Source organism: Jaculus jaculus, chromosome 9, assembly GCF_020740685.1.
Source record: "Jaculus jaculus isolate mJacJac1 chromosome 9, mJacJac1.mat.Y.cur, whole genome shotgun sequence".
In the NCBI taxonomy this organism is placed as follows: domain Eukaryota; kingdom Metazoa; phylum Chordata; class Mammalia; order Rodentia; family Dipodidae; genus Jaculus; species Jaculus jaculus.
The window spans coordinates 130,178,125-130,204,455 of NC_059110.1; the positions used below are offsets into that span (position 1 = coordinate 130,178,125).

The following is a 26,331-nucleotide window of genomic DNA, read 5'->3' on the forward strand; positions in this document are numbered from 1 at the left end:
CCTTTCGCGCAAGGCGGATGCTGCGGCGGCCGCAGCGCCCGAAGCAGCTCCCGGGCACCCACTGCAGCACTCCCACCCCTCGCCCGGAAGGGGAACTGGCCCCCGGGTGCGCGAGTTGACGAAACTGGAAGGGAGGGAAGTGGCGGCCCGAGGAAGAACCGGAGCGCCGCGCGCGCGGCTCACACCCAAACTGGAAGGAACCTGTTCTGTCCGGGGCGAGCGAGCGAGCGAGCGCCGCAGCCACGAGCGTCGTCGCGCGGGACCAGCCGCGGCGCGCGCCTCCCCCCGCCGCCCCGCTGCCCGAACCCCACACTGAGCTCGCCAGAGCCTCCGGGCGCGGGCGGGTCCCGGGCTTGCCGAGGAGGCTCCTCGCGCATCCGGCGGGGAGCTCCCCAACACCTCCCGCATCTCCACTTGCATGGCAGCCAAGTGCCCGGGGCGCACCCACATGCACGGGCGAAGGGCGATGAGACCGTCGCGCTCAGGATCCCGGGCGACGTTGGCACAGCCACGCCGTTACCTTCCGTGACCCCCACCCCCCACTTCCCCACCAACACTCACAACCCCGGCTTCGGGCGGGGTGCGCGCCTTGCGCGGCCCCGATCCACGTGGGCCTGGCGCGCGCGCGCCAGGCCGCCCCCCCCCCCTCCTTGGCGGCGCTGGGCGCTCGCAGCACATGGTCGGCGGCGGCGCGCCCCCGAGGCCGGCGGAGACCGGCTGCAGCCGGTATAGGATAAGAGATAGGCAGCGGCGCGGGGCCAGAGCTAGAGCTAGGGCTAGGGCGCGGGCGGCGGCACGCTGAGCCAAGGGCGGTGGCGATCAGGGTGGGGGGTGGGGGGAGGGTGTGGCCCGGGTGGCCGTGGGGGGAGTGGGTAGGGGGGCCAGGGTGCTGCAGCCTCACTGACCGGAGCCAACTAGTTCCAGACTCGGGCCCACGCCCTAAAGGGTTAAATCATTTTTTTCATGTTACCGAGCGGTTTATAAGAAGGGGGGAGGCCAAGCCTCCGCCTCATTGGGAGCCTTTTGGGGTTTATTCTCTTCCCTTCTAACTTGGTGAGTTGGTTTTATGATTTTACATGTTTAAAAGTTTGATTGTGGGGTATGGGTTTTGTTTTGCTTTTTTTTTTTTTTTTAAGGATATGTGTTGGGCCTTTTAAGGGAGGGGGAGGTGGAGGTGGAGGAAAGCACTTAATAACATTTTAACATTTTGAAGAGGTTCTTCCGAAAAAAAAAAAATATTTTGACAGTTGGGAATGCTCCAAACCACCGGAATAACGCGCTGTCAGGCAGCATGGGCAGCTGCGAGTTGAATATTCGTGACCCAAGTGGACCCAAGTGCAACTGGGGATCAGAGGAATACCTAGTCTGAGCTGGCCTTTGATTGTCCCCTTGCCCTGGGTTGTGGCGGGGGGCGGGGAGCGGGGGGGGATGCTCCAGACAGTGGGCGAGTCTGGGGGCGGCGGCCTCGGCCCCTCGGCGGGTTTTCCGCATGAAGTTGCCTGCGCGTCACCAGGGGAAATGTCCGAGGTACCTCGCGCGCGCACGCACGGCGGCCACTGAGGCAGCGCGAGGAAAAGTGGGGCTCCCTGTCCCCAACCGCGACATACCCTCCCCGGAGAGGTGGCCGGGAGGGGGGGAAGCAGGGGCCGTCCTCCAGAGCGCGGACGGTGCACCTGGAACGCTCAGAGCTGGCGGCGGGTCCCGCGCAACTCGCAGGGTTCGCGAGGCAGCCGAGAGGAGCCGCGCACCGCCCCGCGCCGCACCGAGGGAGGATGGCTTGGCAGGGGGAGATGGGTTAGCTCCTCTGGGTTGTTTGGGCTCTTTGCACCCCAGTAGCCAGGTGATAAGAAGTTAGGTAGCATGGAAGATGTCACCGACCGTGGGTTTAGAAAAAAGCTCCCGGGGGAATCTAGCTGGGGAAGAGCAATTGCTACGGAACGGAACACCGGTTCTCCGTGCCCGCTCCTTCCGCAGGAGGTGTCTACCCTGGGGTTGAGATTTCCCCCCTTCGTGATCTTACTGTTTTTGCAAATCATATTAACATGGGTGTCTCGTTGCAAACAGAAAAGACAAAACCAAATGCTTAGTAGGCTGAAAACTTCCCAAGGCTCCAAACACTATTATGTGGCATTTGGGGCGGTGGGTCAACAGTATGTCACGGTGATGAGTACAATCGAAGTACCTCTTCTGGTAGTTAAGGAAAGGGCGCACAAGACAGAAACGGACAGGACGTAAATAGACAGTGCAGCCAAGTGGAAAAACTCCTATCTTAATGAGTACCACTAGCCCTGAGTTTTCCTTTTGTGGTTTCCAAAAACAGGACTTTGCCTCAGTGGAACTCCTGAGGAAGACACTTAAATTAGGGGCTTGGGTTTCAACACAAGATGCTCTTGCAAAATGAGTGAATTGGTTGTAGCCAATGATTCATTCAACGCTGCTGAGGCAGCTTCCAGGTTAGAGTTGGGAATTAACAACAACAAATAATAGTAGTAAGAGAATTCAAATGAACTTCACCGGCATGCTGACTAGTTTGGACAGCTGGGGCTGGAGACAACCTGTCAAAGGCTGTTCTCCAGGCTACGCCTTGAGGAGGAATGGAGATTCCGCTGTGGGACGCATTTGTTTGACCTCAGAAGCTACCCCAGGTCCATCGAAGCCTGCTTTTTGAACTTTACTCTGAGGACTCTGAGGTGTTCTGGGTGTGACATCAGAGCGTGATGCCAGGGGGTATGGCTCCTTGGTGGAGCACAGGACTGCAGGGTGAATGAGAATCTGAATTTTTATGTTGTCTGGTCAAATCTTTTCAACATTGCAGTGACAATCACAGATAATCTGATCTCTAAGCCTTGAGGAGCTGCCCATTTTTTTTAAGGGGGCACTATTTTTCTTGTCTATATACTTTTTTCCCAAGGTAGGGTCTCACTCTATCTAGCCTAGGCTGGTCTCAAACTCAGTGATCCTCCTTACCTCTGTCTCCCTGGGATTAAAGGTGTGCACCACTATGCCTGACTTAAATGTCTCACTATAAACCCAGGTTGACCTGGGGTAACCACGTAGTCCCAGGCTGGCCTCATGCTCACAGTGATCCTCCTACCTCTGCCTCAGGAGTGCTGGGGTTTGAGGTGTGTGCTACCATGCCCCACCAAAACATTTTTTTTTAAGATGAGTCTTGTTATGTAGCCCAGTCTGGCCTCAAATTTGTGGTGTCCTGATGTCTCCTCTCACACGGGCTACCACACCCCGGTTGTTTAGTAACCTTTCAGTGAGCACATCTTATGTACTAAGCGCTCTAGTGGGCTCTGGGTCCAGAAAGAGTACCTGATTGCCTTGTAGGTGTCTGCCATGTCCAGTGTTTGTTTTTTAAGTATTGCTTTTCATTTATTTTTTATATTGCTTTTCACTTATTTTCAAATAGATAGAATGGGCACACCAGGGCCCCCAGCCACAGCAAACAAACTCCAAATGCATGTGCCACTTTGTTCATCTGGCTTTACATGGGTACTTGGGAATCAAACCTGGGTTGTTAGGCTTTGCAGGCAAGTGCCTTAACAGCCAAGCCATCTCTTCAGCCCTATGTACAGTTTGTTTGTTTACTTATTTATTTATGTGCAAACAGAAAGAGAGATAAAGGGAAGAGAGAAAGATAGGAAAAATAGGTGTGTCAGGGCCTCTAGCCACTGCAAAAGAACTCCAGATACATGTACCACTTTGTACATCTGGGTTTATGTGGATACTGGGGAATCAAACCCACATTGTTAGGCTTTGTAGGCAAGCGCCTTAACCACTGAACCATCCCTCCAGACCCCCTCCTTTCTTTTTTTTTTTTTTTTTTTTTTGGTGTTTCAAGGTAGGGTCTAAGTCTCAGGGTGGCCACAAACTAACTGTGATCCTCCTACTTCTGCCTCCCAAGTGCTGGGATTAAAGACATGCTCCACCACACCCCTGGTTTTTGTTAATGTGTATGGGTATATGAGGCATAGGGTGTTGAGATAGGGTCTCTTAGGTTAGCCTAGACTAACCTCAAACTTGCTATGTATAGCTGAGCATGACCTTATATTTCTGATCCTCCTGCCTCCATCTTCTAGGTGATAAGCCTACAGGTATGTGCCACCATGCATGTCTTTCATGAGCACTCTTACATATAGAATTCAGGCATTTCCACCTAGTAATTTTGGGGGCTTTTATTTGACTGCACTATGGTCTTATCTTTATGGGGATCCTACACACACACACAAGTTCCTGGTCTCCAAAAACTCAAGAATTAGGTGGGCATGGTAGCTCACATCTTTTTTTTTTTTTTTTTTTTTTGAGAGCGACAGAGAGAGAAAGAGGCAGAAGAGAGAGAGAGAGAGAATGAGCACGCCAGGGCCTCCAGCCATTGAAATGAACTCCAGACATGTGCACCCCCTTGTGCATCTGGCTTACATGGGTCCTGGGGAATCGAGCCTTGAACAGGGGTCCTTAGGCTTTCACAGGCAAGCACTTAACCGCTAAGCCATCTCTCCAGCCCAGCTCACACCTTTAATTGGAGCACTTGGGAGGCTGAAACAAGAGGATTGCAGTCAGCTTGGGCTTGGATCTGAGGTCAACTTGGGCTACAGAGTGAATGCAAGTGAAAGTTATATTTTGATCTAGACACAGGCATAAAGCAGAATTAAAACAACAACAACGGATAAACAGACCAAGGAACGGATTGCCCTGAAGGGGCTCAAAGTAGAAGTCAACGCCTGGTCTTGTGAGCAGCTATCATAGATGGGGACTAAGTAATGTCCAGCTGCCTTACACCCACGTGTACAAGACCCATTTAGGCTTTGCACTTTCCTCTGAGCTCCGGCTCCTTGGGCCATCTACTAGTTTGGGCTTGAGAAGTCACTTAGTGCCAAATTCAAAGTCTCAACTATTAGGGCTGGATGGTGCCCTAGAGAGTCTCCACCCCAACCTTCTCCTTGGACATCAAAGGAATGCAAGCCCAGAGAGGGGAAGTGACTATGCTAAGTCACACACAGTTGTGTGGCTGGTTCACGGACCTCTTGAAGAGTGCTTTGACCAAAAAAAAAAAAAAAAAAAATGGCCTCCTTGCAACTGCCATAGGCAGCCCCCCCCCCCCCGGGCGTTTCTTCTGCTACTTGATGGCTGTGGGGCAGGAGACCTGATTGTGGACCACTTTCGGTCAAGTCCCCTCACCTCTCTGGGGGTTTCCTATTTTGTGAAGTGAGTTAGATTTTACGAAGAGGAAGTGAACAGGCTGAGTTCCACATTTCCTTCTTGCTTCAACACTCTGTAACTCTGGCTCCACTGGGGGACTACACGTTAACCCTGTCCATTCTCCCTTCTTCTTTTTTTTTTAACTTTTTCTATGTTTATGTGTGGTGTGCATTCGTGTGTGTTTGTGTGTGTGTATGTGTGCATTTTCAATTGTGTGGGTGCAGGTGAGTGCATGTGTGGAGGCCAGAGGCTGACATCAGGTGTGTTCCTCAATCCTTTCCACTTTATTACTGAGTCAGCGTCTCTCACTTGAACGCAGAGCTTGCTGATTAGGCTGGTCTGTTGAGCCAGCATGTCCTGGGGAACCTTGCCACCTCCTGGATACTGGGATTACAGGAAGGTGGAAACCTCTGCCCAGCATTTACACGGGTGCTGGGGATGGAAACTCTGGTCCTCATGCTTGCACAGCAAAGCATTTATCCACTGAGCCACCTCCCGTGTGCCCCCACTTTTCAATTGCGGAGGAAGAGTTGGTGAGCAATTCCAGCAGAACCAGGAGGTCAGCCTGGCCCAGCCTTCCGGTGAAAGCAGGAGCTTTGCTCACACTAGCTCTGTACTCCAGGCTAGTCCCACCAGCCCATATACCCTCCCACAACAAAGCTCTGAGTGTAGGCTGAACAGAGGTTCAGCTTGCCTCTCTGAGACCTTTACCAGATTTTTATCCCAGCATGTTTCTGTTCTGAGCCTCCCATTAAGACTGTAAGACTTGGCTAGGGAGATGGCTCAGTGTTTAAAGGCACTTGCTTGTAAAGCCTGCTGCCCCTGTGTTCAATTCCCCAGTACCCACGTAAAGCCAGATGCACAAAGTGACACATGCATCTTCAGTTTGCAGTGTCAAGAGGCCCTGGCATGTCCATACTCCATTCATATATTCTCTCTCTCCCTCCTTCTTTCCCTCCCCCCACAAATAAATAAAAAATATTTAGAATGCTAAGACTTTCACAGGCATGGTGGTTCATACCTGTAATCTCAGCATTAAGGAAGTGGAGGCAGGAGGATCCACAGTTTGAGATCAGTCTACATATGTCTCTAAAAAGGGGGGGGGGGCATGGTGGTGCATGCCTTTAATCCCAGCACTTGGGAGGCAGAGATAAGAGAACCAGTGTGAGTTCAAGCCTGCCCTGAGACTGTATAGCAAATTCCAGGTCAGCCTGGGCTAGGGTGATACCCTATATTAAAAAAGAGAAAGGAAGGAAGGAAGGAAGGAAGGAAGGAAGGAAGGAAGGAAGGAAGGAAGGAAGGGAGGGAGAGGGAAAGAATATAGAAGAGAGAGAAAAGAAACTCATAAAACTAATTGTATCAATGTAACCATGAACTTAGTAGCCACTTAGTTCTGAGTGCTTCTTAGAAATGTAGAGTCCTTCGCCAGGCATGGTGGCGCACACCTTTAATCCCAGCACTCGGGAGGCAGAGGTAGGATTACTGTGAGTTCAAGGCCACCCTGAGACTACAGAGTGAATTCCAGGTCAGCCTGGACTAGAGTGAGACCCTACCTCGAAAAACCCAAAAAAAAAACAAGAGAGAAATGTAGAGTCCTTGAATCCCAAATCCTAGCTAGATTCATGTCTATTTCTGACCAAAAATTGGATAAAATAGACTGAGAGAATAATTCTTAAATTATTATATTATGGTATTTATTGAGGGAAGTATAGGACCAAGGGAAGGAAAATAAATACACCCATGTGGTCTGAGAGCCCATGTAATGGGCTTGAAAGAAATGTGAAAATAGTTAGAGAGGAAGGAAAAGAAAAGAAAAAGAAATATGCTGAGCTCTGAAAGGTTATGGACGGATGTTTTGTTTTATTCTTTGAGGTAGGGTCTCGCTCTAGCCCAGGCTGACCTGGACTTCACTGTGTCCTGTCAGGCTGGCCTCAATCCTCCCTCCTCTGCCTCCGTAGTACTGGGATTAAAGGCGTGTGCATGGGTAGTTTTAAACAAGAAATATTTCAGCTGTCAATTCAGCATCGTCCACAGTATCTTAGTCCATATAGAGACAGAAACTATCTACATCTCTCCTCCACAGTACTGTGAAAGCAGAGCACTTGGTTAACTGCTTTATTGGAAAATAAAAGCTGGGGGCTAGAGAGATGGCTTAGCAGTTAAGGCATTTGCCTGCAAAGTCAAAGGACCCAGGTTCAATTCCCCAGTGCCCATCTAAGCCAGATGCACAAGGTGGCACATATGCCTGGAGTTTGTTTGCAGCAGCTACAGGCCTTAGTGCACTAATGTGCCTATTCTTTCTATCTGCCTCTCTCTCTAAAATAAATTGTAAAATATATTTAAAAAAAAAAAAAAGAGAACCGGGCGTGGTGGCGCACGCCTTTAATCCCAGCACTCAGGAGGCAGAGGTAGGAGGATCGCCATGAGTTCAAGGCCACCCTGAGACTACAGAGTTAATTCCAGGTCAGCCTGGACCAGAGTGAGACCCTACCTCGAAAAACCAAAACAAAAACAAAAAAAAAAAAAGAGAGAGAGAAAGAAAGAAAAGCTGTATGGGTATGGGGGTAACAGTATCAGAGATACACGTCCCATGAACTTACTTAATGAAGCAAGAAGACATACGTACAAGCAAGTGATGCCTCACCATCAGCGATACCTGACATGAGAAGACAGGAGCTCGCTGGTGGAGCTGGTCCCAGGAAACCGTGGGGAAAGGAGTCGCGGGAACAGATCGCAGTGGTGACACTTAACACCCAACACCACTGGAGAGACAGCATCCAGTTTGGAGAAATGCCACGGCCAGAGGCGATGTGGCTGGAGACCAGGTCACCAGGAACCCATTCTGACCGTTGCAATTGCATCAAGTCTTAGAACTAGAGGGAAAAGGGCCCCTAAGAGAAGTGTTGATGCAAAAGACACAGCTCTCTCCTCAAAGGGGAGGGGATAGACATAGTTTCTTCTGGAGCGGACTATGAGTAACCACGGCCTGGGGAACACAGATTTAGGCTATCCCAATTCCATGTTCTGTCACATTAACAATTTCATGAAGGTTTTATAGGTTCAGAACAAAAGAAAGTCATAAACCAAGGCACTTTTTGGGTACATTGGCTGACCATCGGGTAGGTGGGTCAAAGCAAAGTGGGGAATTCTCCATCATAAGCCTCAGATGCTATCTGATGTCATTCTGAGCCCTTGCGTTGATGGAAACTGGGGATCTATTAGTACATGAGTAACTGAAAAGGTTGCACCTGGTCAGCTGACCGTCACCAGATGTTAGGTCAGACATAGAGGTGGGCAAGTAACTGTCTATTGAGGAGCTAATGGCAGCCCAAGATAATTTGGCTCTGACCTGGCAACATCGTGTCTCTGCGTGATCACAGTTCTGTCAGTTCATTCAGCCTCGTGGAAGCAGGGGCAGCAGACACGGCACTTTGTGGGAACTGTCCTTCACCAAAGTTGGAGTCCAATCATGAGGGACAGAGAAAGTGAGGCCTGTAAGTAGATGTTCTTCAGAAAGGAGAGCCACTGGCAAGGTCCCAGCAGAAAGTGCCAGTGACACAACACGTCCGGAAGATTCATAGTCCCGCACACGCAGAGCCAGTTAAGGAGCGCAGTGGGCTTCATGAAGGAAGACTCCAGAGTGGCCTTACAGAAGGGCGTGAAGGCCGGAGCCTTTTTTTTTTTTTTTAATGATAGGCTTTATTTATTTATTTATTTATTTATTTAAATAATTTTATTTATTTATTTATTTGAGAGTGACAGACACAGAGAGAAAGACAGATAGAGGGAGAGAGAGAGAATGGGCGCGCCAGGGCTTCCAGCCTCTGCAAACGAACTCCAGACGCGTGCGCCCCCTTGTGCATCTGGCTAACGTGGGACCTGGGGAACCGAGCCTCGAACCGGGGTCCTTAGGCTTCACAAGCAAGCGCTTAACCGCTAAGCCATCTCTCCAGCCCCGGAGCCTTGACACCATTGCCTCTCCTTCCATCTGCACCCATCCAACCCAGGGATAACCACAGTCCTAAGGCCAGCCAGCACTGGCGAGCACTTTTATTAAGTTACTTACTGTTGGTTAGCTACATCGGCCCTGAATGCTGTTTTCTATCTCAAGGAAGCAGTGTTGTGATAACCTCCCTTGTTGGAGGGCTTCTGGACCAGTCACTTTCCACACTGGGGAATATTCATGCCTACCCTCTAGCTGCCCAGCCTCGATCCTGACCTATTTCATAGTCTTTGCTGCTCTTCCATTTGATCTTGAGGCGGGGGTGGGGGGGAATAAAACTGTTTCTCTGTTTTGTGACGGGATCTTTTGTATCCCTGGTTGGCCTTGAACTCACTATGTAGCTTACAATGACCTTGAATTTCTGATCCTCTTGCCTCTGAGACCTCTTGAGTGTTGAGATGACAGAACATGCCATCACACCAGTTTACTCAGTGCAAGGGATCATCTGTGCATGCTAGTCAGGCCCTCTATCAGCTGAGCCACATTTCCAGTCCCAAACCTTTGGTTTTCTAAGATAAGGCCTCATGTAGCCTAGGCTGACTTCCAACTTGTTACGTAGCTGAGACAAGAAATCTGATTTTATTTTGTGTGTGTTGTTTTTGTTTTTTGAGGTAGAGTCTCGCTGTAGTCCAGGTTAACCTGGAATTCACTATGTAGTCTCAGGCTAGTCTCAAACTCCCAGTGATCCTCCTACCTCTGCCTCCTGAGTTCCAGTGCTGGGATTAAAGGTGTACACCACCAAACCCCACCTAAGAAACCTTCTTGTTTGTTTGTTTAGTTTTGAAGCAGAATCTCACTCTAATCTAGGCTGACCTGGAATTCACTCGGTACTTCAGGCTAGCCTCAAACTCACAGTGATCCTCCTACCTCAGCTTCCCAAATGCTGGGATTAAAGGCGTGTGCCACCACGCCCGGCTAAGACTCCTTAAATCTGAAACCAGATGTGTTGGCTCATGCCTATAATCCCAGTACTCTGGACACTGAGGTAGGAATATCAACCACCATGCAGGCCAGCCTTGGCTACAGAGCGAGTTCCAGGTCAGTCTGGGCTAAAGTGAGACCCGCCTCAAACCCACACAGAAAACCATTGCCATGAAAGCTCTAAAACGCGGATCCTTACTGCGGGTGTGGTGATGGCCCTTCTCTGGCTGTCAATTTGAAAGTATTCAGAATCACCACGCAAACAAATTCTTGGCCTGTTTGTGAGAGGATCTCTAGATTAGGCGGATGGGGGTGGGAGGACCCACCCCGAGTGTGGGCGGTGCCGCTCCATGGGCTGAGGCCCCAGACTGAATAAAAGGAGAGCGCTGGCTGAGCAGCAGCCTTCCTCGCACTTCCCCACTGTGGACCGCGCCTGAGCCCCGGCCCGCTCGCCTTCCCGCCAGAAAGGACCTTGACCTGCAGCCAAGATAACCCGCCCTTTAGCCGCCGCTTGTCAGGTATTTGATCACAGCCACCAGAAAGCCACTGATACGGGCGTCATTACTTTTTTTGGGGGGAGGGGGTTGAGGTAAGGTCTCACTCTAGCCCATGCTGACCTAGATGTAGTCTCAGGGTGGCCTCGAACCCACGGCAATCCTCCTACCTCTGCCTCCCAAGTGCTGGGATTAAAGGTTTGCGCCACCACGCCCGGCATTACTTTTTTAAAAAACTTTATTTTTATTTATTTATTTGAGAGAGAAAGAAAGGCAGAGGGAGAGAGAGAGAGAAAATGGGTGCTCTAGGGTCTCCAGCCACTGCAAACAAACTCCAGATGCATGCGCCACTGTGTGCATCTGGCTTATGTGGGTTCTAGGGAATCAAACTGAGGTCCTTTGGGTTTTCAGGCAGACACCTTAACTGCTCCTGGGTTTTTTTTTTTTTTTTTTTTTTTTTTTTTGAGGTAGGGTCTCACTCTAGTCCAGGTTTATCTGTAATTCACACTGTTGTCCCAGGATGCCTTGAGTTTATAGGGATCCTCCTACCTTTGGCCCCCAAGTGCTGAAATTAAAGGTGTGCACCACCACGGCCAGAAAGTACTTTTTAGATATATATTTCATTTATTTGTTGAAGAGAGAAATTAAGAAAAGTGAGCACACACTAGGGCCTCTTGACTCTAATCCAACTTCAGATGCATGTGCCACATTGTGGGGCTGGCTTTACCTGGGCACTCGAGACAAAGCAAGCACCTTTAACCACTGAGCCATCTCCCCAACCCCATCATTATTTTTTATTTTTATTTTTCAAGGCAGGGTTTCACTCTAGCTCAGGCTGACCTGGAATTCAATGTGTAGTCTCAGGGTGGCCTCGAACTCATGGTGATCCTCCTACCTCTAACCTCTGCCTACCTCTACCCAGGTTCAACTCCCCAGAATCCATGTAAGCCAGATGCACATGGTGGCGCATGTGCCTGGAGTTTGTTTGCAGAGGCTAGAGGTCCTGGCGCGCCTACTCTCTGTCTACCTCTCAAATAAAGAAATGAAAGTTAAAAAAAAATTTTTTTAAAGGTGCAGCGAGGTCAGGGGAAACTTGGCTAACATTCACCTTGCAGGTTTGTGGCACCTTGTAGAGACCACATTTCAAGTATTTGTCGTGTGCTGCAAAAACCATTTGGTAGCATGTGGTGAGCAATTTCAAGGAACGTTTGCTAAACAAACTCCCAGAAGACACAGCTCCCACATTTTGAATGACAGATAGTCCAGGTAGGTACGTCTGCTCAGGACAGTCAGTCAGTCGTAACAGGATGTGCTCACTGAATGGAAATAGGGGAAGGCATGGCAACAGGAGCTCCAGGAGGCAGCTGGTCACAGCTGTCCAGTGACAAGCAGAAGGGAGTGCTGGTGCCCAGCTCTCTCTATGGCCAGGCCAGCCTCCAGCCCCTGGAGTGCCACCACCCACCTTTAGGGCGTGTCTTCCCATCTCAATTCACTCATCTATAAAATTCCCCGCAGGCATGCCTAAAGATTTGTTCCCATGGTGATTCTGGATCCCATTAAATTGACAGAATTAATCATCATAATATAAACTTGTGCAAAGACTAGACAAACTGTACTAGAGTTAAGCATTCAGTGACCTAAGAAAGTAAGTAGTTCTTACCTGCTGGCTTTACTAAAGAGAATTAGAACCAGCAACCTCTGTGCTCTTGCTGGTCTGAAATTTTTTTTTTTAACTTTTTGATTTCAGATTAAGAATGACCCAAAAGAACTCAAAGCTTTGTTCCAGAACCAATGTGTACACGAAAGTGCCTGATGGAGGATGGGGCTGGGCAGTAGCTGTTTCTTTTTTCTTCACTGAAGTCTTCACCTATGGCATCATCAAGTCTTTCGGCGTCTTCTTTAATGACTTAATGGACAGTTTTGACGAATCCAACAGCAGGATTTCATGGATAATCTCAATATGTGTTTTTGTCCTAACATTTACAGGTTAGTACTTCTTTTGTGTTTGTGAGCATTCCTTCTTTAGCCGTGTGTGTGTGTTTTCGAGGTTGGGGTCTCACTGTAGCCCAGACTGACCTGGCACTCACTTTGTAGACCCAGGCTGGCCTCAAACTCCTACCTCTGCCTCAAGAATCCTGGGACCGGCACTTGGGAGGCAGAGGTAGGAGAACCACCCTGAGGCTACAGAGTGAATTCCAGGTCAGCCTGGGCTAGAGCGAGACCTTGGAAAACCAAAAAAAAGAAGAATGTTGGGACTGAAGGCATGCACCACCATGCCCAGCTTCGGTCCTGTTTTAAGCAATGCCATTTTCAGAGTGTGGGGAATTGGCAAGAAACAAGGGGCTCTGAAGAAAAGGCTATACATAATTGCCAGATTTGAGTGTGTCTGGGCTAACACGCATGTCTTAGACATCTACTGTGAGGGAACAGTGCCGGCCTAGCATATGTAAGGCCCTGGGTTTGAGTCCCATCACTGCACCAAAACCAAAAAGCAACCCATGGACATCTACAGTTTGCATCTGTTGAGATTCTGTGGAGCACTTTGAAGATAGCAGTCAACTTAAGGCTGTCATCACTGTCTATGGAAGCAACCTCCTAGGCTCTGGTCTCCTAGTGGGAGTCCTCAAAACAAGGCCCTACGGGTGCCCTTTGGTGACAGTAATATAAGATTGTGTGCATGTATGTGTTTGGAGGATACTAAGGATTAAACCTAGGGCTGCATGCATACTAGACAAATGTTTTACCACAGAACTTTAGCCTGAGTCCTGACATTACAGATACTGTCCTGAGAAGACACTAAATTCCAAACCCTGATTTCTTGATTTCAAGGATCCCACTATATATATATATATATATATATATATATATATATATATATATATATATATACACACAGAGAGAGAGAGAGAGAGAGAGAGAGAGAGAGAGAGAGAGAGAGCGCAAACAGATTTAAATGAGATGGGTTTTAGTTCCTTTAAAAAAAAACTGCTTGAGCCAGGCATGGTGGCGCACACCTTCAATCCCAGCACTCAGGGCCACCCTGAGAGTAGAGTGAATTCCAGGTCAGCCTGGACCAGAGTGAGACCCTACCTCAAAAAAAAAAAAATGTTCATGTGTATGTACTCGTGTGTGTGTATGGATGTGCCAGGGCCTGTTGCCATGGCAAATGAACACCAGAAACTTGTACCACATTATTGCATGAAGCTTACGTGGGTGGCTTAGGAATTGGACCCCGGATGGCAAGCTTTGCACACAAGTGCCTTTAACTTTGGGGCCATCTCCCCAGACCCCTAGTTCCATTTTTAACTTACTTATCCTGCATGGACCCAGCGTGAACATGTGTGCTAGATCTTGTGTCGGAGAGGCAGCACGGGAGCTTTCCTGAGCAAACGCGCTGTGCTCGGGAGGCCGTGGCAGGAGCACTGCTTGCTGCAGGCCAGCCTAGGCCACAGAGAGAACAGCCTGGGGCCAGAGTGAGACCCGCCTCAGAAAGAGAGCAAGCTCCACTGACTCGTGCCTCCATACATTTGTTCCAGCATCCTTTCATACCACATTACTGCTGAAGTTACAGCCTTCCGTTAAATGTGGTTATCTTAACTGTAAACTAATACCAGAGTTCCATTCCCAGGTACCCACAGACAGCTAGATAGCCAAAGTGGGACATACATCTGGAGTTTGTTGACAGTGGACAGAGGCCCTGGTCCACCCATTTTCTCTGCCTCCCCCCTGCCAGATGTGGTGGTACAAACACTTTTAATCCCAGCACTCAGAGGCCAAGGTAGGAGGATCACTGTGAGTTCAAGGCCAGCCTGAGACAACATAGTAAATTCCAGGTCAGCCTGGGCTAGAGTGAGAACTTAACTTAAAAAAAAAATTACGAGGGCTGGAGAGATGGCTTAGCGGTTAAGCGCTTGCCTGTGAAGCCTAAGGACCCCGGTTCGAGGCTTGGTTCCCCAGGTCCCACGTTAGCCAGATGCACAAGGGGGCGCACACGTCTGGAGTTCGTTTGCAGAGGCTGGAAGCCCTGGCGCGCCCATTCTCTCTCTCTCCCTCTACCTGTCTTTCTCTCTGTGTCTGTCACTCTCAGATAAATAAATTAAAAAAATGAACAAAAAAATATTTAAAAAAAAATTACGAAAGCTTGAATTCAAGCTCCTTCATAAGCAAAACTAACAATTGTAGTCAATAAGAAATTTCCAGTTACTGTTGTTATACCAAAAAGTAATTGAGAATGATAATATCCGAACCACACATGCTTTGAATCAGCACACGAGGTTAAATGCTGACTGTGGTCCCATCGGTAGCTACAATTGATACGTTTGAATTTTAATGATGTACAGCTCTATGTGAACTAACTCCAATAGAACATTTCTCTTTCCCATGCTTTTTTAACTAGTATTCAATATGTTCCTCTTTGACCCAACTCTCAATGGTTTGCTTATCTCGATGCACTTAAGTCAATATTAACATGTAAACAGAGAAGTAATTTGTTGAATTTTAATGCCCCAGGTATTAAAGCATATAGAAGCCACTTTGAACTATCGATCTTTAGTAGAGTACACTAGACAGTTCATCTAAAAATAAGTTTTGAACTGGAGGTATGGCTTAGCAGTTAAGGTGCTGGCCTGCAAAAGCCAAAGCCAAAGGACCCAGGTTCAATTCCCCAGGACCCACATTAGCCAGATGCACATGTATCTGGAGTTCACTTGCAATGGCTGGAGGCCCTGGCATGCCTATTCTTCCCCCCCCCCTCTCTGTGTCCATATTTCTCTCTGTCAAATATGTAAATATTTTTTAAAAGATAAAAATAAGTTTTATTTATTCATATTCATGTTCTCTCTTGCTGCTAAACAAATAACCCTACCACTGAACCACGAAGCTGCAGTCCCAGCCCCTTGTCTTTCTCTTGTTGTTTTGAGGTAATGGAGACCCAACCTAGGGCTTTGTTCTTGCTAGGAAAACAAGCCAAGACTAAGCTACATCTCAGACCTCTTGTACTTTTATTTACTTATTTTATTTTTGGTTTTTGAGGTAGTGTCTCACTCTAGCCCAGGCTGACCTGGAACTCACTCTATAGTCCCAGACTGGCCTCAAACTCACAGTGATCCTCCTACCTCAGCCTCCTGAGTTCTGGGATTAAAGGCATGCACCACCACTTCACTTTTTATTTTGAGACAGGGTCTCAGTAAGTTGTCCAGGCTGATCATGAACTCCCTTTGCATCTCAGGCAGGCCTTGAACTTGTGATCCTTCTGCCTCTTGAGTAGATGGGATCACAGTCCTGCATATCAGCCCTGGTTCTCTGTGTTTCTGTGTGAGAATCCCAAGAATCTTGTCCAATTTGAGCGAATACTAAAATAACTTCTGAACTGACCAGTCACCATTATGTAAAACAGACTAGGTGTCGACTTCTTGCAGGAAGGACTCGAGCAGCCTGCAGGGGAGCCTCTGAGTTGACAAGTCCCTTTTGTCCCTCTTCCCACAGCTCCCATCTCCACAGTCCTGAGCAACCGCTTTGGACACCGTCTGGTGGTGATCACAGGAGGATTGCTCGTCAGCACCGGGATGGTGGCAGCCTCCTTCTCCCAGGAGGTCTACCACATGTACATTTCCATCGGGATCATCTCGGGTGAGTGTCTCTCCCGTGGCACCAGATCTGTGGCTATTTCATGTGAAGATCAAAGGGGAGGGAGGGAAGAAGCTGAACCCAAATCATATCTTTTCCTTTATTCCTTCCAAATTAAGTGTCTGAGATTAGTGGACTGGAATCAGGTGATGTACACTCCAGGAGATATAGGAACTAGTCTCAAGAGTTTTTGGTTTTTTTTTTTTTAAAAAAAAAAAAAAGCCTAAAAAAAAAAAAAAGCTTACTCATTTTTTGTTTTTGCTCTGGTTTGCTACCAGAATGCATCATTTTCACAAAGTAAAACCTGAAGTTACTTTCACTAAATCCCACCTCCTAAAAGGGTCACATCCCTGGCAATGGAGCCTTTCAACACATGGCCTTGGAGGTACATTTAAGATCCAAAATATCGCCTGCATTACTTCTTCTTTTTGAGACAGGGCTTCATATAGATCACTGAGTGACCTGCAATTTACTTAGGCAGGCCTCCAACTTGTAGGCTCTTCCTGCACCTGCCTGCCAAGTGCTAAGATGACAGGAATGAATCCCCATGCCTGACTGTCTTTGCTGCTTTTTATAGCCTTACTCTGTATTCATGTATGTATTTTTTATTAAGAAGTAATATTCAACCAGGCATGGTAGGTGTAGCAGAAAGCTTCAGGTTCGCTGAGATGAACTTCCAGACCAGGCACAGTTATGGGGGAAGGGATATTTATTGAAGCTTACAGATCCAGGGGAAGTTCCATAATGGTAGAAGAAGCTGGCCTGCCTTCACAGGACCAAGCAGAGAGAGAGAAAGCAGCACAAGCCTAAAAGCCAAAAGCCACACAACACAGCACACTTCAGGAACCCCAGCTAGGCACACTGTGTATATCTTTAAATTGAAATCTCAAACCTACCACCACACCTTAAGATCTGCCCAGTGACACCACCTCCAGCCAGATGGCTACAGATGCAAACTACAAACCAATAAAACACTGAATATATTGGGGGCCATCTATTCAAACTACCACATTGTGCCCCTGGCCCCCAGTAGATTCATAACCATCACAGGTTGTAAATTGTGCTCAGTAAATTTCAAAGGTTGCCGCAGTCTTGACCAATTTAAGATAGTAAGTCCTGTAAAATCAAACAAGTTAAATACTTCCAACATATAAAGGCACAGAGTAAACATTTTCAACTGGTATAAGGCATAGCAAGGAGAGACTAAAACAATGCAAACTCAACTACCATCAAACAACATCATACTTCTGCAGTTTAAGCTCAATATAACCAGAAAGTGACAGTCTCCAGATTTTCCAATTCCACCCTTCCAGCTGGGCAGAGTAGCCATTGGTGGTGCATGCCTGTAATCCCAGCACTCGGGTCTGAGGCAGGAGAATTGCCATTAGATTGAGACTAGTCTGGCCTTCATAGTGAGGGATTCACAGTGAGACTCTGTCTCAAAAAGGAGAAAGAATGAAAATCACCAATTTTATCTCTTTTCAGTCCTTAGCTGAAAATATCCTTCTCATCATTTGTTTATACTTCTTAATTTTTATCATGGTACTTTTGTCTATTATTTAATAATTCCATTAACTTAGTTATTTCCCTAAGATATTCTTAAAATAATGTGTAGGAAAGATTCCATACAAATTGAACTTATCAGCTGAGCAAGGTGCATGCCTGTATACTAGGACTCTGGAGGCTGAGGCAAGAAGCTCTCTCTCTCTCATAAATAAATACTTAGTCAGGCATAGTGGTGCACACCTCAGCACTCACTCATGAGGCTGAGGCAGGAGGTCACGAATTCAACAACTTGGGCTATATAGCAAAATTCTGTTTCAAAACAAAGCAAAAAGAAAGAAAAGGAAAAAAAAAAAAGAACCACTTATTTCCAAATACAATATAAAAACTATGTTCACTAGTTTTTTCCACTGCAAATTATATAAATTTGAAAAATACCCCCCCAAATAAAAACCTTGAGAACAATTCTTATACTCAGCATCCAAAACTTTTAATTTAACTCGTTTTCTTGGCTTTCATGTTTGTCCAGAATGAATGACTTGGCACCCAAAATTTATGATCCCTGCAATTCTCCTACCTGCTCCAGGATCTGTCTGTATGAAGTTCTCACTGGCCTTTAAAAACATTTTTTTTAATTTTATGTATTTATTTGAGAGAAAGAGGCAGATAGAGAGAATGGGCCTCTAGCACTGCAAATGAACTCCAGATGCATGTCACTTTGGGCATCTGGCGTACATGGGTCGTGGAGAACTGAACCTGGGTCCTTAGGCTTTGCAGGCAAGCACCTCAACTGCTAGCTAAGCCATCTCTGCAGCCCTCTCACTGTCCCTTTTGACCTTCACCCACAGGTCTGGGTTGCTGCTTTAGTTTTCTCCCATCTGTCACCATTCTGTCACAGTACTTTGACAAAAGACGCTCAGTTGTCACCGCAGTTGCTTCTACAGGAGAATGTTTTGCTGTATTTGCTTTTGCACCAGGTAAGTGAGTGGCAGGAGTTTATGGGGGTGCGGGCAGTAGAAGCCACCACTTTGGGGTTCTTGCTGCACGAACTTCAGCTAACATTGTGGATGAAGTTAACTCTATGCATAATAAAATGTTACTGCTCTGTCTTTTTCAGAATATTTTTAGGATAGATCCTCCTCACTCCTATTTTAAGAATTCAAACCATTTTAATCTTAGCCCACATTTACATAAATCAGTACATATTCAGTAGTAAGGTTTTCTTGAATCATGCACAACTAATTTCAAAATTAATGATTGGACTGTTCATATTATTAGTCTTTCTTCTCTCTCCAAAAGAGCTATATTCAGTGTAGATTTAAATTTAGGCTAATAAACCAGTTTTCTTATATGTGTATGGTTAATCACAGAAAACTTTCACACTGGTTTATTTTTCTAATTTAATGTTAATATGTGAATTACAAGTAAACTAAAGTACTAGATAACTTCTGAGGCCCAGATTCATTTCCTTCTCTCCTTCCTCCCTTTCTCCCCTTCTCTCTCTTTCCCTTGCCTTCCTCTTTCCCTTCCTTTTCTTAATGGGATTGGAGTGCTCAGGATCCAATTTAGAGCCTAATGCCTGTTAAACAAGCTCCTTACCACTGAGCTATAGCCTAGCTTGTTGCCATTTCTTTATTACTGTGTCCACAGATACAAGAAGTATTTAAGCATGACATCTTAATGTTTGAAGCTTTTCAGATGGTTCAGAAATGTGTGTGTGTGAGAGAGAGAGACAGAGAGAGAGAGAGTAGTTCCTAAACCCACTAGCAAGTCATAAGTTTTCCATATTGACGAGGACATCAGAGTGTCTGAGCAGAGCCTCCCTGGCATGTGAAGCTATCGAGCTAACCAGTCTTCTTATAATCATTCCATCTTGCCTATTTTCTTTGACTTTGAGCTCTTGAAGAATTAGAATAGCCAGGGCTCAGTCAGTAGAGTGCTTGTCTAGCATGCATGAAGCCCTAAGTTAGTTCAGTCCTCAGCACCACACAGACTGGGCATAGTGGCCCATGCTCTAATCTCAGCACTCTGGAGGTAGAGGATGAATGAGGATCAGAAGGTCTAGGTCATTCTTGGCTACATACTGAGTTCAAGGTCAGCCTGGGCTATATAAGGTCCTATCTTAAAAAAAGAAAAGTCCAGTGAAGTTATAATGAATATCACTCCCCTTTGTGAAAAGATTAACAGCCTTGAAGATGGGGGAGGCGCTGCACTATTTACTGAAATGACAGAGCCTCCTGCTCTTCTGTGTTCTCTCCTGCGCCCAGCCTCTCCCACCAGCTTGCCTCCGGTCAGCATCCTCAGCCCCAACTTCATGTCAAGAGGGAGGAGATGTCAGGGAGAAACTACAGCACTGTATAATTTAATTGTAGGACAATCATAGTATAGATATTTAGTTTACCTTCTTAGTTTATTTTTTTATTTTATTCACTATAGGGATTGAATGAGTGGCTATATAGATACCAGGGTTAAAAAAAAAAAAAGTTTTATTTATGTATTTGAGAGAGGCAGAGAGAGAATGGGCACACCAGGGCCTTCAGCTGCTGCAAACAAACTCCCAATGCATGTGCCACCTTGTGCATCTGGCTAACATGGGTCCTGGGGAATCAAACCTGGGTCCTTTAGCTTTGCAGGTAAATGACTTAACCACTGAGCCATTTCTCCAGCCCTCAAAGTTTGTGCTTTTAGGCAGGGTCTTACTGTAGCCCAGGCAGGCCTTGAACTCACAGCAGTCCTCCTACCTCTGCCAATTATAGGCATGAGCCACCACACCCAGCTGTTGTTTATTTATTTATTTCTGTGGTGCTGGGGCTGGAGTCCAGGGCCTCCTGCGTGCTAAGCAAGTGCTCTACCAGGGAGCGGCATTCCAGCCTCGGGCTTCGAGGACAGCAGGGGCTGTTGTTAGAGCCACCTCGTGCCGCAGCCACAGCATAAAAGCATCCAGAGACTGTGCAAATAAAGGAGTGTTGCTGGTTTCCGGTCCAGGTTTATTAACAAAAGCAGGCAGTGGGTGGGATCTGCCAAACTTTGATGTAGGTTACAAATGCATTCCACTCCTAATAATGCCTCTGCGTTGTGGAAAGCCGGGAGGACGGTTTTGGTGTTTTATATACATAATGACACCCATTTTCTCCCTATTGATATATAAAATGCCTCAGAACCTAGAGTAAAAGAACAGCCTCTGCTGACTGCCTTCTCCCTGGTTAAGTCTTACTGAACTAAACGCACATGCCCGGTTCTCTCTGGGGGTCGCCCCGGGGTCCGGAGCCACCTGCTGACTCGCGCTCTCTGCCCCTGCCCCTCTCGCAGCCATCACGGCTCTGAAGGACCACATGGGCTGGAGACACAGCCTCCAGTTCGTGGGCCTGCTGCAACTCAACATCGTCGCCTGCGGTGCCCTGCTGAGACCCATCGTCATCCGAGCACCAGGGTCACCGAGAACAGTCACTCACGAGCCCCGGAAAGAAGTGCAATATATGCTTGAAAATGAGAAAACGCGAACCTCGATAGACTCCATTGACTCAGGAGTGGAACTAACTACCTCACCCAAAAACGTGCCTACTCAAGCTAACGCGGAGCCGGAGCCCAGGGCCGAGCAGCAGCAGACCCTGGTGGCTGGCACCGAGCAGGGAGGCAAGAGAGCCCCGCTGTTAGACTTCTCGATTTTGAAAGAGAAGAGTTTTATCTGCTACGCGCTGTTCGGCCTCTTCGCCACACTGGGATTCTTTGCACCTTCCTTGTACATTATTCCCTTGGGCATCAGCCTGGGCATCGAGCGGGAGCGCGCTGCATTTTTACTGTCCACAATGGCCATCGCTGAGATGTTTGGGAGGGTCGGAGCCGGGTTGGTCCTCAACAGGGAGCCCATCCGCAAGATCTACATCGAGCTCACGTGTGTCATCTTGCTGACAGTGTCTCTGTTTGCCTTCACTTTTGCTACTGAGTTCTGGGGTCTCCTGTTCTGCAGCGTGTTTTTCGGCGTTATGGTTGGGACGATAGGAGGCACCCACATCCCGCTGCTCGCCGAGGATGACGTGGTGGGCATCGAGAAGATGCCTTCTGCAGCTGGGGTCTACGTGTTCATTCAGAGCATCGCGGGGCTGGCGGGACCACCCCTGGCAGGTAATTTAAGAACAGACAACAAACCCTTGTCTGTTTGCCGCTTGTTAGTTGTGCTAGCTTTCTGCGTGGGACCAGTTTTAAAATTTGCTTCCATCATTACGCTTACTGAATCGTAGAGCTCCCGGGGACTATGCCTGTGCCTCTTAATTTAAACAGGAAGAAACTGGGGGCCTCGAAACTGAAGGCAGTGGCTAGACAGTAATTTAATGACCGTAGGGATTAGAACCTGTGCCTGCCAACCTGTCTGGCTCTAAGACTACAGGGGACCCATGCAGATGTGACCTCATAACCCACCTCACTTTGGGGCTAATGGAACTAAGGGACTTCTTTTCCCAGTCTGAGTCTCAGATAACCTGCAACTCCACTATGTAGCCCAGATTGGCTTCAAGCTTTAATCCTTCTGCCACAGCCTCCTGAATACCGGAATTACAGACCTATACCACCATGCCCAGCTGACTTCCCCTTCTTAGGAAAGGTGTTTGGGAGTTTTAACATAATGGCCCTCAGCAAAGACTTACTATTACAGAATGTTTGCTTGTCGAAGGGACACATATATTTTATATCTTATCTATGCGTCCTTAGAGTTCTTGTCATTAGAAATTTTGCTCCTGTTAAAAGATATGTGAAGTTGGGCTGGAGAGATGGCTTAGCGGTTAAGTGCTTGCCTGTGAAGCCTGAGGACCCCGGTTCGAGGCTTGATTCCCCAGGACCCATGTTGGCCAGATGCACAAGGGGGCGCACACGTCTAGAGTTTGTTTGCAGTGGCTGGAAGCCCTGGTGTGCCCAGTCTCTCTCTTTCTCTCTCTCTCTCTCTCTCTCTCTCTCTGTCATTCTCAAATAAATAAATAAAAATGAACAAAAAATTAAAAAAAAAGATATGTGAAGTGTACACAGGTGAAAAAAAATGCCCCTTTCCTTAAGAATATTAGCTTCTCCAGCCTGGCGTGGTGACACAGTTGGGAGGCTGAGTTAAGAGGGTCACCACGAGTTCAAGGACATACTGGGCTACAGAGTCCAGGTCAGCCGGAGCCAGAGTGAGAAACTACCTCATAAAAAGAGATAATAGCACCTTTTCAATGAAACGTGCATCTATCTGACTGTGTTTGGTTCTTGCTGGGACAGTCTTAGCCCAAGAAGAACAAGTTAGCAACCTAACTCCCCTAAGGTGCCACACATCCCACGTGCATTCGGTACATTTTTTTCGCAGTGGTCTACCAGAATTTTCTGCCTCTGACATTGTGTTTTCCTGAGAGCCAAAACCAAAGAAGGAAAGCAGCGGGCATGGCGGCTCGTGCCTTTAACCCCAGCATCCAGGCGGCTGGGGCGGGGAGCGCACTGCGGCTGTCAAGGCTGGGCTGGGCGGGTGTCCGTGATGAGCTTCCAGAGAAGGTGTGGTTGTGCGGTGAGGCCCTGCCACCAGGACTGACAGACAGAAAGCAGTGAGGAGTCTGCGGGTTAGATGGATGCCCAGGTGAGGGGGTTCACGTGCGGGGACAATGTCGCTAATTGTAGCCAATGCTTTCCCCCCAGGCCTGCTGGTGGACCAGAGTAAGATATACAGCAGAGCCTTCTACTCCTGCGCAGCTGGCATGTCTGTGGCTGCTGTGTGCCTCGCCCTGGTGAGACCGTGTAAGAAGGGACTGTGCCAGCATCCCCACGCACACGAGACCAAGTCAGAGAGCCACCGCAGGAAGGCCCTACAGGACATACCCGAAGACTTTCTGGAAATGGATCTTGGGAAAAGTGAACACAAAGCTCATGTGAAAATGGAGCCGGTATGACACATCTGCATGGAAGAGCGGCCACTGTGTTGCCTGAGAAGGGGGCACAGGGAGGCACATGCGCTAACCACTCGACTCCACTTTCACAGCTCCATTTTAAAGGGAATGTCTATGTGAACAGCACTACCAACATCTTTTCTTTTTCTGTAAGTTTTCCTTTGTGTTTTTTAAGCCAAAACATGAACAACCAAACACTTTTCCACGTATACATCTGGTCCTATTCAGTAGCAATACAAACATACTCGGAAGGACTCTGGCTTGAAATTCCAGCATTGAAACAGTGACATACATTAGCAACAGGTCTGTAAGAGCGCTCACCTGTGATAAACTACTGTCACATCTGGTCCAGGTCATGGAGATGAAATTGGCTGTTCCAAAAAGAAAAAAAAAAAAAAAAAACCCTCAGAATCATTTTTTTAAATCCAATTTTCAGAAATATATGTAAATTGTTTCTTAAATAATTTCAAAAAATACTGAGGTTTCCATTAACAAAGTATGGCCTCTGAATTCTGTAAATGTTGCATGGAAATGAAGCACAGTTTAAGACCAAACATTTGACTCCTATGCAAAAATGAAACATTTTTTAATACAGAAAACTTGCACCTCATCAATGTGGAGATGGCCACCGCTTTTCATGGCCAGTCATCACCAGAAGTCTTTCAGTATACATGCTAAATTGCATTCAAAAAGTGTTTCCTGTTGCTTTTAATTACTCAGAGATATGTGACTGTAGTGTCTTTAATTTAAACTGGTATTTATTATTAAGTTATTTTAGGATGGTTAAAATAATCAAAAGAAATAAAAGGTAATCTGAGACTTAAGCAGCATTCTTACCTCCTTTCTGCAATCCTTCAAAATGCCTCAAAGAACACTTGCAAAGTTTCTCTCGTAAAAGGGCAAGTTGGAATGATTCTTAATTTCATTAAAGGCAGTGTGTGCTATTTAGAGGAGGGAGGGGATAACAGATAACAAATTGCCTTAGCTTTTAAATGATCATGTTTGTCACCTGAGAACACTTGAGGATCTTCCATCAGAGTTATATTTCATTGAATTGTTGGAACATTTCTGATTTTTTAAAAAATCATTTAACTGTTGAAACATTTCTGCATTTGATTTGGAAGTAGCAGAGACATTTGTGTTACTATTGCAAGTTACAAGTTGTAATTTACATCTCATTGTAATTTACATCTCACGAAGAATTTGATTGACCTAAGTCGCCATGGGAGCCAGGTACACTGGTCCTTGCTGTTTTAGAGTCACACTACATGTACAGCATTTTCTGTAAAAGTGGCAAGTGTGGGGATTAAAAGGGGGGTGGGCTGCCTCCTTACCTACTTCACTGAATCTCACCCTACAAGAGATGGCCAATGCTTGCTGTTCCATCTTTTTTTTTCATCTTTACTGTTAATTTATGACAACTCAGGGGGAAAACAAAACAAGCCTAGTTGGGTTACAGGTACACACACACACAAGCTTGAATATTTCTCTGCACTGAATGAAAGTGGCATAGTCCATCACCGCCAGCTACGCTTTGTACAGTGGTTTCTTTCTTTTTTTTTTTTTTTTAATCAGCCATAGAAGTAGGACAATCTGTAAAACTGTGGGGAGGGTGAGGGAAGCTATGACAAGGTATCTGGCATAAACCAGACACCTAAACAAGGTGGACGTAGCAATCCTCCGTCACTGCTTGAGAGAAGCTGGTGGTGGTTTTGCAGACATACACGACTTCAGCACTTTACAATGTATTTTACAATGTATTTTGTACTATGAATGTTCAGTACAATTTAATATTTATAACTGATTTCTGAGGGATCTGCTCTGTGTCCATTCTGTTAACTGCATGAGAAAAAAAAATGTATGCCAATTTCAGTATGTCAACAATCAAGGGTTAAAATGTCTGGAAGAAAATAAAAGACAAGATTGCTGACTTGCTCTGTATTAGTTAGTGACACTCTGGTACTTTGAGATTTTGCAATAAATTTATGGCTTTTTATTTAGACACTGATTCTTTTTTGTATTAAAGTTTTTTATAGATTATAAAATCCCTTTAATAGTTTCATTTATTTGCAAAGAGAGACACAGAGGGAGAGAATGGGTGCGCCAGGGCCTCTTGCCACTGCAAATGAACTCCAGATGCCTGTGCTTCTTTGTGCATCTGACTTTACATGGGTCCTGCAGAATCAGGCCATCAGGCTTTGCAAACAAGGGCTTTTAGCCACTGACCCATCTCTCTATCTCTTTAACAAGATATAAAGTTTCTCAGACATGTCTATGGAACATTTTGAAAACTAATCATTTATTTATTTATTTAGAGATAGGGACAAAGAGGCAAATAGAGTATGTGTATGGGTACACCAGGGCCTCCAGATGTATATATCACTTTCACACATGTAGTGGGGAACTGAACCCAGGCCGTCAGACTTTGCAAGCAAATGCCCTTAACTGCTGAGCCATTTCCAGTCTAGAACCTTTTTTTTTTTTTTGGCATCTATAGTTATAAAGCAGAATCTCACTATGTAGCTTACCCTAGCCATAAACTCATGATCTTCCTGCCTCAGCCTCCTGAATGCTAGGATATAGGCATACACCTGGCTCAGCTGATAAGTTTATTTTGTATTAGATCTTTCCTACAAGTCATTTTAAAAAATACCTCAGGGCTGGAGAGATAGCTTAGCGG

At 46.7% G+C, this 26,331-nt stretch overlaps 2 protein-coding genes across 2 annotated transcripts in view; one reads left to right on the forward strand and one right to left on the reverse strand.

Annotated features, from left to right (window-relative positions):
- Arsg (arylsulfatase G) overlaps positions 1-24,023 on the reverse strand; it is a 143,625-nt gene extending 119,602 nt beyond the window's left edge. The window contains exon 1 of the mRNA XM_004655655.2: positions 23,973-24,023. The gene's annotated coding sequence lies outside the window, so the exon portion shown is untranslated. The remainder of the gene's footprint in view (positions 1-23,972) is intronic.
- Positions 918-25,651, forward strand: Slc16a6 (solute carrier family 16 member 6). The gene is made up of 6 exons (XM_004655140.2): positions 918-1,053; positions 12,371-12,609; positions 16,108-16,251; positions 18,600-18,728; positions 21,061-21,873; positions 23,404-25,651. The coding sequence occupies exons 2-6, from the start codon at positions 12,378-12,380 to the stop codon at positions 23,652-23,654; spliced, it is 1,569 nt and encodes a 522-aa protein (XP_004655197.1). The 5' UTR covers positions 918-1,053; positions 12,371-12,377; the 3' UTR covers positions 23,655-25,651.
- Positions 25,652-26,331: the final 680 nt, after the last annotated feature.

What these genes read in the sequence shown, in the direction of transcription:
- Slc16a6 (XM_004655140.2), top strand. Translation starts at nt 12,378, where the DNA reads ATGACCCAAAAGAACTCAAAGCTTTGTTCCAGAACCAATGTGTACACG. An exon ending in TTCCATCGGGATCATCTCGG is followed by an intron (nt 16,252 to 18,599) that starts GTGAGTGTCTCT and finishes CTTCACCCACAG; the next exon opens with GTCTGGGTTGCTGCTTTAGT. An exon ending in TGTATTTGCTTTTGCACCAG is followed by an intron (nt 18,729 to 21,060) that starts GTAAGTGAGTGG and finishes CCCCTCTCGCAG; the next exon opens with CCATCACGGCTCTGAAGGAC.